This window comes from Convolutriloba macropyga, chromosome 2 (genome assembly GCF_964194025.1).
Source record: "Convolutriloba macropyga chromosome 2, txConMacr16.3, whole genome shotgun sequence".
NCBI classification, from domain to species: domain Eukaryota; kingdom Metazoa; phylum Xenacoelomorpha; order Acoela; family Convolutidae; genus Convolutriloba; species Convolutriloba macropyga.
The window spans coordinates 29,878,152-29,890,651 of NC_134469.1; the positions used below are offsets into that span (position 1 = coordinate 29,878,152).

Here is a 12,500-nt window from a genome sequence, read left to right on the forward strand (position 1 = left end):
TATGTCTGCTAAAACTTCGAATATTGTCTCTCCTAGTTTGCCAATCAGTTATTGTCCCCTGACTTCTTTCTGGGGTGTGACTTAGATAACTCATGAGTTATGGCGAATTAGTTTGTGCGGTTTTGTACTTATTTTGATTACCTGTTTTCCTTCAATCTCGTATAAGTTCTGTTGCTCGTTGCCGGCTCGACTTCCCGTCTGTCATGTTTGCGTTGTGCCGCGCGTGGCTCGCTCGACTTCCCGTACGTCCGGTTTTCTTTCCTTAGCGCGTTGCTGGCACGATTTTCATACAATCCTTTCCCTGTTTTGTCGCGCGTTGCGCTATAAAGTTCGTCTGTTTTTTCGGGCACTTTCTCTGCTCAAAATCTTTTATGCTCTTTGGGTTTTTTGTTTCACAGACTGTCTACCGTGTGCTGCGTTAAATTGTTTTCGAGTTTTGTAATTTTGCATTAGAGCTTTGCATTAGAGTGGTAGTTTTGCTTATTTGTCGAAATCATAACTTCCTAATGTCCAAAAGCCTTGATCTAAAAATCGAAAAGTTGCACGCTGCTACAATTTCCGGTCATAGTTTACGCAACTTGAATAACTGTGAAGAAGTTTCTAGTACTACCTTTAAAGCGTAAGTAAGTTTTTTTTAAAAAGATTTCCATGTTTTGAGCATGGAATTCAATTAACCTAGCAAGGGTTCTATCAGTTCATGAGTTTCGGGTATCGTGCATCAATCATGGTGTGATACATATGATTACCTATATATAAATCGAAATCTCTATGTGTACTAAATTATCAGTCATCCTCTATTTTAATATTCATATCATACAATTTATAACTAAGGTTATGACTTTTTATTATTCAAGTATAAATATGTTCCCGCTAGTCTATTAAATTATTTCATATTTGGTTCACAGTATTTTATTATAAGTAATCATAATCTCGATGATCTTTCTCAATTCAAGTTATCACTGTAAACACTCTTCATTCTCAGAGACAATTTCTAGATTGGATTCGCATTGCGATTCCACTAAATAAATGTAAAAGTTTCCGCGTAAATTCGGATTCGCTCCGCGATTCCATCATAATTCTAAGATAACGTATTCGTAGCCCTAAAACAATTCTAATTGCTAAACGCAGCTATAACATGGCGCATTAAAGCACAGCGGCAAGTCTCCACTCGGAATTCAACCCTTCTGGGAAAAGGCAACTCTAGAGCCCCCACTTCGATGGGAATACTGGAGGACGCAACTCAAACTCGCAATTCTTGCTCGTGAAAGCATTTTTGTGGACATTCTCTTGGCCGACCCTCCAGAGCATGTCATTTTGCCCCCCCGAACCGGCATATGACGATGCAGTCGAAAACCCTACAGCACAATTCGAACGAGATCGACGCACTCGTAACGAACAGGCAAAGACTGCGTGAAAAAATCACTGCCAACGTGTTGCGGCGATAGGCATTCTATGCCGAGATAAACCATGGCAACTTTGTGATCGAAAAGCATCTTCATTGATGTATTTGAGTTTGGGAACGGGAAGGGCGACGAGTATTCAACTCTAAGAACTCGACTGTTAATCTTGACGAAATCTCAACACGAAATCTTTGGGATGTTCTGAATAAAACATTTATTCCAATCCATAATATAACTTTCGACCGATATCTCTTTCTTACACGGAAACAGCAAAAGGGGGAACCGATTGAGAAATTCTACGGTCACCTTAAAGAACTCTTTGAGAATTGTGATCTCGGTGAAAAAGGGGATACAATTATCAGAGACGTTTTCATCGCAAATATGCAAAACGAAGACATCCAAAAAGAACTCCTCATAGAAACGATAAAACCTGATAAAGCCTTAGCAATAGCAATCAATATTGAAATGGGTACTCTTAATCAATTTAAAAAGAACGCAAACAAAACTGAACTCAATTCAACGGTTAATCAAGTACAACGGATGCGCATCGCGAATACTACCCCTTTTTCTACTATGAATACCACTGCACGGAAAAAGCGCCCACAACCTGTCACTTCTGTGGAATGAGGTTGGACCCCAGAACACCGCAATAGATGTCCAGCACTTGGAAAGAAATGCAACAACTGCGGTATTGAAAACCACTTCGCAAAGGTCTGCCGAAAACCTAAAGATCCCAATTCTTACCCAAAACCGAAGCCAAGAGTTAATAATGTTGAAAAAGATGATCAAATTGAAGATGTTAATAAAATCTCGGCTGATTTTGATCCTGATTTGGAATCAAACTACTCATCGGATGAAGATAATTGTGTTGCTTCAATATCTTCGGCAGACTCTACAAATTCTGTAGAAGCAATTAATCTCCCTGTAGTGTTCGGAAACACAGCAACAAACGTTCTTGTGGATTCGAATAGTTTATGTACACTAATAAATGAGTCATTGGTGCATTCAATCATTTCCCAAGATCTAAATTTGAAGTGGATACGCGAAGTGAATCCCAAACAATTGAAAACTTTCTCTAACGAGCCCATTCAAACGCGAAGCATCCTCCAAACGTCAATTCGAAGCAACAATTGGTACGCGAATCCTATAGAAATTCAAGTAGTGACAGATGGTCATCGTCCGCTATTGGGTAGAGATCTATTCCCTGCTCTTGGTTTTTCTATTCAACAATCTAATAATCAAGAGACAGTTAATCAGGTAGATCAAGAATACTGCCCAATTAAAAAGCAAATCGCAACTGATTTTCCTGATCTAATCTCCCGAATTGGTAAGTCCAAAGTACATACAGTTCTTTCAAAATTTCATCGAAATTATACCCCATCACACCAAAAAGGCAGTCGTGTCCCTATAAATTTATTAGACAAAGTATCTGATGAATTGAACAAACTTTCAGAACAAGGACATATCGAGAAATTGCAGGAATGCTCTGACAAGAACTTTATTTCTCCAATTGCAATGACAGTTAAAAAAGACCAGTCAGTCAAGATAGCTCTTGATTCTATAGTTCTGAACAAAGCTATCCATAAAAATAAGTACCAAATGCCAAACAAAGATAGTCTTATTGATTCGATTTCACAACATATTAACGATTCTAATTATGGTGATAATGTTTATTTTTTGACGATTGATTTAAAATATGCTTATAGTCAATTAAACTTGCATCCGGATACAGCACGCCATTGTAATTTGAATATTATTTGTGGCGACGCAACACGTACGTATCGCTTTAAAACGGGATTTTATGGTCTTAGGGATATGCCGGCAGAATTCCAGATAGCGATGGACTACACACTAGTTGGTTTGTTTAATACTTACTGTTTTCTCGATGACATAATTGTAGTCAGCAAAGGCACTAAGGAATCGCACCTCAAATACGTTCACAAATGTTTGCAGAAACTTGATGCTGATAATCTCAGAATTAATTTAAGCAAACGTCACTTCGCAAAACACCAGATAAATTGGCTTAGCTTAACATTTTTGCAAAATGGCGTTAAACCTATAGAATCAAAAACCGCAGCAATTGCAGAAATTAATGCTCCTAAAACATTAAAACAATTACGATCATTCTTAGGCAGTGTTCATCATTTAAGCAAATTTATTCCCAATCTTGCTAAAATATGTCACCCTCTCCGACCCCTATTAAAGAAAAGTGAAAAATTTATTTGGACTGATATTCAACAAAAACATTTCGAGTATATTAAAACCGTAATCGCAAACGCTACAGAGAAAACTCATTTTAAACCAACAATGGAAACACGAATCAAATGCGATGCATCTCGCCAAGGATTAGGCGCTGCGCTTGAGCAATTGGATTGTGACGGGTGGAAAACGGTGGCTTTTGCTTCTCGCTTTCTTAAAAATACTGAAGAACGTTACAGTATAAATGAACTCGAATTGCTTGGTGTGGTTTGGGCCATCGAATATTTTAAATATTATCTTTTTGGAAAAAATTTCGCAGTCCTGACAGATCATAGAGCACTCCGTTCGGTTCTAAAATCTCATCGTTCAAATAAACCTTATAATAGCCGATTAACATGATGGATTGATCGTTTGTTACCTTTCGACTTTAATATAGAACATATTCCCGGCACTAGAATGGGTTTAGTTGATTACATTTCGCGCCAACCAAATCAAAGAGCAAAAAGCATCACTCAATATGATGAGGAATTCATGGTAGCAACAATTTCCCGCATTCGCGAAGCAAATACATCGTTTTTTCTGTCACCCACATAAAATTCCTTTCCATAAGCGGCACACTACCAACACACAAAAATTACAAGTAAACACGCCGCGCGTCCATTCTTGCAAACCTGCTAAAAGTAGCACGCATATTTCAAATGCCTCAAATAATTCATTCACTACCCGAGCAACAGTAAACAATTACAATTTTAAATTCAATTCTGCTTTTAATTGCCACGCAAATCACTTGCTTCAAAATAATGCTGCACCCGCAGCGCAAATCCACTCGAAAAATTTAAATTGTAATTCAACCGCAAATCCAGATCAGAAAGTACACCACATAAAAATGTCTACAAATGAGTCGCCAAAAAACAACCTCACAGCATCTCCGCAAACTCCCCGAGTGACGTTCCGCACTCATTCAACCCCCATAGCAACTACTATTACAAGCCACAGTAACACCCAAGCCTCATCGTCACCCGAAAATCATGATATCGAACTTTCTCGGGAGGAGATTTTCGAAAACAATCTCAATCAGTTGTTTACCAAGTCCTTCCTTGCAGTCCTCACTAGCAAGGACGCGGTGTTGAAAGAGATCCGAGATTGTGTCATTCAAGACGACGAGGATTGTGTCATTCAAGATTTTGTCCTTATGTCCACTCCTTCTGGAAAGACCTTCATGTAAAGTCTGGCTGCTTGTGTGTCGACCAACAAGTCACCATTCCCAACTTCATTAAGGAAGCTGTATTAGAATCAATACACATGACACACCCCGGTAGTTGGGGAATGATTTCTCTTTCCCAATATGCATGGTGGCCATACATGCACAGGAAAATTTTGGCCAAAACTTCAGATTGCGTTCCGTGTACGGATATTGGTAAGAATCTCAAACCTATTATCCCAAAATCTAAATGATATCCGCATAACGCTTGTCAAAGACCTAATGAAAAAATTCAGATTGACTTTGGGGGTCCGATACTAAACGATCAAAATAAAGATATATATTTCCTAACATGTATCGACCGTTATTCAAAGTGTCCGACAGTTAGAATTTTTGAAAAAGCTAATGGCGCAAATGTAGTGAAATTTCTTCGAGACTATGCATATACTCACGGCATACCACGAAACATACGCCTAGATCAAGCATCTTGTCTGGTTGGTAAACAAGTTACCAATTATTGTAATGAAAATAATATTAACATTATTGATGCTCCGGTTGGCGATCATGGAGCTATTGGATTAGTGGAGCGAATGATCCAAACAATAAACCGCCGTATATCTTGTATGAAAGCTGAAAATAAAGACACATTTTCAACGTCCAAAGCCATTAAACAAACAGTCTCCGCTTTACGTTTAACAAGGCAGAAAACTACACAGATAACACCGTTTGAAGCTCATTTCGGTCGTCCTGCAAATTACTCTTTTACGGAATATTAGCACCAATCCTTCAAGTTTGAATCCAACTTATGAAAAAATCATTAATCACTATTTAGATGCTGATACAGTTCCCGCTGACGAATTCCTGGATGGGTTAACCCGAACCGAAGTGACACTGAGATTGAAAGGAAAATGTGTCAGCATCACTAGACGCGGGCTCTCGTTATCAAGATTCAGATGATAAAAAATCCCGCTTCATTACCCACCCAAAGCTCACAGACCCCATTCCCCGGACAGAAAAATCGCTCAGCGTCAAATTAGCTCGGAAGCTCCGAACAAAAAGAGAGCAAAGAGGCAACTAGCTGGTCTCTATGAGGTCCGTAAACCAGGATCATTCGTGACGAAATCATCACCCACAACAACGATAATTAATGAACCCGGACGATCTCCAGCAAAAGTTCGCGATAGCGATTTAGCCAAGTTTGGAACAAAAGCGGAGCGATCAACCAATCTCTGGATGTATGCGCAACGACGTCCCGCGCCATATGAACAGACGACGGAAACAAAGATTGCGAAACATAGTAATGATTTGAAAAGACAGAAGAGGGGAGAGATAAAGATTCGCCACCGTCAACGTGATACCACTTCTGTAGTTTCTTCAGTAAATTCGAATGTTTCGCGCGCCCTGACAGTCCGAAAACCCGTTAAGCCTCAACCTAAACGTCGTCGTAACACAAATTTAAATGAGCCAAGCGATACTGCAATGACCTATCCACAACAATTAATTTCCATTGTACCTGCTCCGCCGGCGCCTACTACACGAGATCATCAGGAACCATCCATGTCTTCCACTTCTCAAGATCAAACTGAAGGTCGTAAAAGAAAACGGACTCACTTTTACGGCTTCACAGACGCGGATATCTCCCCAACAAGTTCTTTGGCTTCAACTAGTTCGGCAAAACCAATGAAACGCAGAACCAAAAAGGAGAAGAAAACTGAAAATTCTGTAGTAGCGCTAATTCAGGACGCCGAGCACTCAAGAGTCCCATCACCACCACGTCCGGATATCCAAATTGGACAGACTTCACCTCCAGATCCCCGAATCAGGTACTACGAGTATGAGCAGGAACGTGAGTTATCAGTCTGGGACGCTGAAAATGAAATTTAATTGAAACAATTAAAACTTTGCAAACTCTTTTAAACTCCATAATCTCAATTTTCTTATGTATTCGCCCTGCGAATCCAATTTTAAATGTGTTCGTTAAACTTAATTTATTTCATTTGTTGCTCAATTTCTAATTTCAATTTGTTCCTGTATTCGCTCCGCGAATCCACTTTCTAATGTGTGTGCATTTGGATTATTTCCTCCAATTTGGTTCATTTGCATGTTACAATTATACGCTGTATTCGCTCTGCGAATCCAATGTTAATAGTCTTTTGTTCATTTAATTTAACATTTGCGGCACCTTTTCATTCATTGTTTCTCTTATATGCACTCATAATTTCATCTCCTATTTATATTGATTCTCAAATTGTAAATAAATTATCAATTTTTCTGTCATGGGGAAATGTGATACATATGATTACCTATATATATATATATATATATATATATATATATATATATATATATATATATATATATATATATATATATCGAAATCTCTATGTGTACTAAATTATCAGTTATCCTCTATTTTAATATTCATATCATACAATTTATAACTAAGGTTATGACTTTTTATTATTCACGTATAAATATGTTCCCGCTAGTCTACTAAATTGTTTCAGATTTTGTTCACAGTATTTTATTATAAGTAATCATAATCTCGATTAGCATTCTGAACTCAAGTTATCGTTGTAAACGCTCTTCATTCTCAGAGACAATTTCTTGATTGGATTCGCATTGCGATTCCACTAAATAAAAGTAATAGTTTCCGCGTAAATTCGGATTCGCTCCGCGATTCCATCATAATTCTATGATAACGTATTCGTAGCGCTAAAACAATTCTAATTGCTAAACGCAGCTATAACACATGGGGAGATATACATGATTTTAGCATGTTCACCAAGGCAGAGCATCAGAGGCAAGGGTAGTTTTAAGTATTATTAAATAAATCACACAGGTGGAAGTTTTAGAATGCCCATAGTCTTTAGCCCAGGAATTAAAAATGCCTGAAGACCTTTATACATAGCGAGAAGTTGACTTTCATGGACGTTCGGTTTTTTCAAACTTTCAAGTTGCGTGCTGTTTCCAGTAAGGTTACTTTACTCTGCAGAAGTTACTTTAAAACTCTGGTTTAACATCTCCAACCACTACGCGAGCCACATTCTCGATAAACGCCAAAAGTTGTCAGTGAATTCATATAGCTCATACATCAGTTTTGTCAACATTACCCGCTGTTAATGGTTATATGCTAGGTTTGATGCACATACGCATATACGCATAAACCCATTCGAGGGTTCAGCTTACAAATTCTCGTTAAATCTCTACTTCGTACGCACCACACATTGCAATCCAAAACCCATTCGAGTAGTACCATTTGAGGTTTGAGCCATGTTGTCAGAGAACAAACAGACCAATGTTGCCTTAACCACCACAGTACCATCATTTGGCCTCCACTAGTATGTAGTTATAATCTGTAGTCACAATTTAAGAACCATGAATATATTATAACATTATATAAAACACACGAATTTCACAGAACAGTCCTCTATTTCAGCAGCACTGTAGAGTAATTGCAGATAAGAAGCTGTTTAGTCCAATAGGAGCCTCCTAAGTTAACGTTACGTGCACAAATTTACCAATTTAGATTAACTTGCATATTTAGATTTTGAAAGAACTTTATAGGGTATTTCGCTGCATGATTTCGTTTGGATTTCGCTGGATGATCGAACCCCCATCCCCCCTCCACTTCAATCTGGAAAATAACCATCTAATTTTCTGCCCCCCCCCCCCAAGTACGTAATGCACCCCAGTTACAGAGCACATGCCTTTACATAGTAAACGATTATGTAAAAAATACAGCACGTGCGCCGGGGGGTCAAATAATATGCTCCCACTAAGCTGGGGGGGGGGGGGGGGCACAAACGGAAAAGATCCATCTATCGTTTGTATTTTGTATCTATATAGTAAATATCAATTACTATGTTTCGCCCTACCCCGTATTGGGCTGCCTGCCGATACGGAGGGGGGGGGGGGGGTAGGGTATATTTGACAAATGAGTGCTGATTTTGTTATAGTTACTTTTATTTAAGCGAACAGCGATTTATCACCGCAAACTGTTAGTGTCAGCATTTGATTACTTGTTTAATTATTGTGATATCTAACATAATGGACAAGGAGACCATTCGAGGAGTGATTTACAAATTGGAGCAGGACACTGAGGAGGCCAAGAGACAATCAGAGATCCAAGAGTCCAGGTACCTCAAAGAGAAGGCAAAGCTGGAGAGTGCCGAGGTAGAGGTCATCAAAATACGGAAGGTATGCTGGCCTATCTTAGAAAAGAAGTTACATTGACGTAGTAAAAGATCGTTTCCCGAGTTTAGCTGGTTAATAGACCATGTAATTGAAGCCAACATTTTCCCCGGAATACCTCAGAATATCTCAGTTTGAACACTTTAACGAGGGTAGAGCCCCGCTTATGTACACTGCAGTACATATCCAGATCATACCACAAAACTCTCCAGACCATAGACCACGCTCTGATCAGACTCTCCAGACTCTGGGCGGGACTCTGATCAGACTCTCCAGACCGTAGGTAGTGCCCTGATCAGACTCTCCAGACTCTGGATGGGGCTCTGATCAGACTATCCGGACCGTAGATAGTGCTGCCAGACTCTGTGGAGCGGTCGCGGTTTACCCCTCGTGCGCGACCCAAGTCGGTCTGATGAGGGCGGGTTTGGGTCGCACACCTCATCCTGGGTGGTCATTCACCGCTCTATCCGTACCCTACTCTGCATTAAAAAAACACGGGGGACTGCATCTCATGATATTGATAGTATTTAGGCGCTGTCAATTTTAGTTAGTAAAGGTCCATCTGCTGAATAAAAATGAAAAAGAATGAAATAAAAATAATAATGTTTTTGTCCTTCCATTACTCTGAAGAAGTATGAAAAAAAGTAAGTAAAAGTCTTTAGCAAGGCGAGAAGAATGTTTTCACGAGCGCCATTTTATAATCAGTTTTAAGAAGGGTTTTGATGAAAGGTAATTGATTCCTGGTATACAATCAGCCTACAATCTTTCCTGGTATAAGCCTCTGAAGAATCCCAAAATATTCCAAAGAGAAAATACAAAAATTCTTTGAGGCAGAAACATTATCTAATTTCAGATACCACAGCTGTCCTTCTGGATGGAATCCATTACAAAACCTTAATCCAAATTGAACCTCCCCTAAGTGGGGCAAAATCAAGATGGGGAAACCACGTTTGGTTCGAATTCATATTTAGTATTACTACTATTATTATTATTATTATTATTATTATTATTATTATTATTATTATTATTATTATTATTATTATTATTATTATTATTATTATTATTATTATTATTATTTTATTATTATTATTATTATTATTATTATTATTATTATTATTATTATTATTAGTATTATTAGTATTATTAATATTATTATTATTATTATTATTATTTTTATTATTATTATTATTATTATTATTATTATTAGTATTATTATTATTATTATTATTATTATTATTATTATTATTATTATTATTATTATTAAGGTCATTTTTACTTCAATGAATTGAATTTTAGGTTAAAAAAAGAAAAGAACTTTCCTGTGCTCAAATAAATGGGTTTTTAGGCATAGCATATGGTTAAGTGAAAGATCTAGCAACGTATATCTTTCATAACATTAATAATCAGTGCGATTTAAATTCTTCTGCGAGATCTTTACTGACAAAAATTGTGATACTGAAATTGTTTCAACGATCGTGTTTCAGTTTAAGAAAGAGTTTTGATGATAGGTAATTGATTCCTGGTAAACAATCGGCCTAAAATCATTCCTGGTATACGCCTCTGATGAATCCCAAAATTATCCAAAGAGCAATTACAAAAATTCTTGAGGCGGAACGATTATCTAATTTCAGATACTATTGCTGTCCTTCTGGAAGCAATCAATTAGAAAACCTTAATCCAAATTGAACCTCCATTAAGTGGGGAAAATCAAGATGGTGGAAACCACGTTTGGTTTGAATTCATATTTAGCATTATTGTTTTTATTATTATTATTATTATTTATATTATTGTTATTATTATTATTATTAATATCATTATTATTATTATTATTATCATTATAATAATAATAATTAGTATTATTATTATTATTTTTATTAATGTCATTTTAACTTTAATGAAATTAGTTTTAGGTAAAAATTGATATGAACTTTCGTGTGCGCATATAAGTGGACTCTTAGGCGGAATATACTGTTAAGTGAAAGATCTAGCAATGTATATCTTTCATAACATTTACAATCAGCGCGGTTTAAGTCCTTCTTTGAGGTCTTTACTGTCAAAAATTGTGATATTGAAATTGTTTCAACGACCGTTTCTCAGTTTTAAGAAGAGTTTTGGTGAAAGGTAATTGATTCCTGGTACACAATCAGCCTAATTTCTTTCCTGGTATACGCCTCTGATGAATCCCAAAACAATCCAAAGAGCAATTATAAAAACTCTTGAGGCAGAACCTTTATCTAATTCAGATACTACTGCTGTCCTTCTGGAAAAAATCCATTAGAAAACCTTAATCCAAATTGAACCTCCATTAAGTGGGGAAAAATCAAGATGGTGGAAACCACGTTTGGTTTGAATTCATATTTAGCATTATTATTATTATTATTATTATTATTATTATTATTATTATTATTATTATTATTATTATTATTATTATTATTATTATTATTATTATTATTATTATTATTATTATTTATATTATTGTTATTATTATTATTATTATTATTAATATCATTATTATTATTATTATTATTATTATTATTATTATTATTATTATCATTCTAATAATAATAATAATAATAATAATAATTAATATTATTATTTTTTTTAATGTCATTTTAACTTTAATGAAATTAGTTTTAGGTAAAAATTGATATGAACTTTCGTGTGCGCATATAAGTGGACTCTTAGGCAGAAGATGCTGTTAAGTGAAAGATCTAGCAATGTATATCTTTCATAACATTTACAATCAGCGCGGTTTAAGTTCTTCTGTGAGGTCTTTACTGTCAAAAATTGTGATATTGAAATTGTTTCAACGACCGTTTCTCAGTTTTAAGAAGAGTTTTGGTGAAAGGTAATTGATTCCTGGTACACAATCAGCCTAATATCTTTCCTGGTATACGCCTCTGATGAATCCCAAAACAATCCAAAGAGCAATTACAAAAATTCTTGAGGCAGAACGTTTATCTAACTCAGATACTACTGCTGTCCTTCTGGAAGAAATCCATTAGAAAACCTTAATCCAAATGGAACTTCCCCTAAGTGGGGCAAAATGAATATGGTGGAAACCACGTTTGGTTTGAATTCATATTTAGAATTATTATTATTATTATTTTTATTATTGATACTATTATTATTACTTTTATTATTATTAATATTATTATTTTTATCATTATAATTATTATTATTAATATTATTATTATTATTATTATTATTATTATTATTATTTTTATTATTATTATTATTATTATTATTATTATTTTTATTAATGTCAATTTAACTTTAATGAATTGAGTTTTAGGTAAAAATTGATAAGAACTTTCGTGTGCGCATATAGGTGGACTCTTAGGCGGAATATACGGTTAAGTGAAAGATCTAGCAATGTATATCTTTCATGACATTTACAATCAGCGCAGTTTAAGATCTTCTGCGAGGTCTTTACTGACAAATTTGTGATATTGAAATTGTTTCAACGATCGTTTCTCAGTTTTAAGAAGGGTTTTGATGAAAGG

At 35.9% G+C, this 12,500-nt stretch overlaps 2 protein-coding genes across 13 annotated transcripts in view; both read left to right on the forward strand.

Moving 5' to 3' along the window:
• The window catches only part of LOC142358604 (protein FAM76A-like), a 606,005-nt gene that overhangs the window by 216,735 nt on the left and 376,770 nt on the right, over positions 1 to 12,500 (forward strand). The window lies entirely within an intron of this gene.
• Positions 1 to 12,500, forward strand: part of LOC142335235 (uncharacterized) — a 37,863-nt gene that overhangs the window by 18,259 nt on the left and 7,104 nt on the right. The window contains exons 1-2 of one of the 12 annotated variants that reach the window (XM_075383646.1): positions 8,125 to 8,141; positions 8,775 to 9,000. In XM_075383646.1, the coding sequence (XP_075239761.1) occupies positions 8,851 to 9,000 (150 nt within the window). In that variant the 5' untranslated portion in view covers positions 8,125 to 8,141; positions 8,775 to 8,850. Of the gene's footprint in view, positions 1 to 8,124; positions 8,369 to 8,759; positions 9,001 to 12,500 lie in introns of those variants that run through there. The other 11 variants (XM_075383640.1, XM_075383647.1, XM_075383636.1 and 8 more) reach the window with 11 other exon arrangements.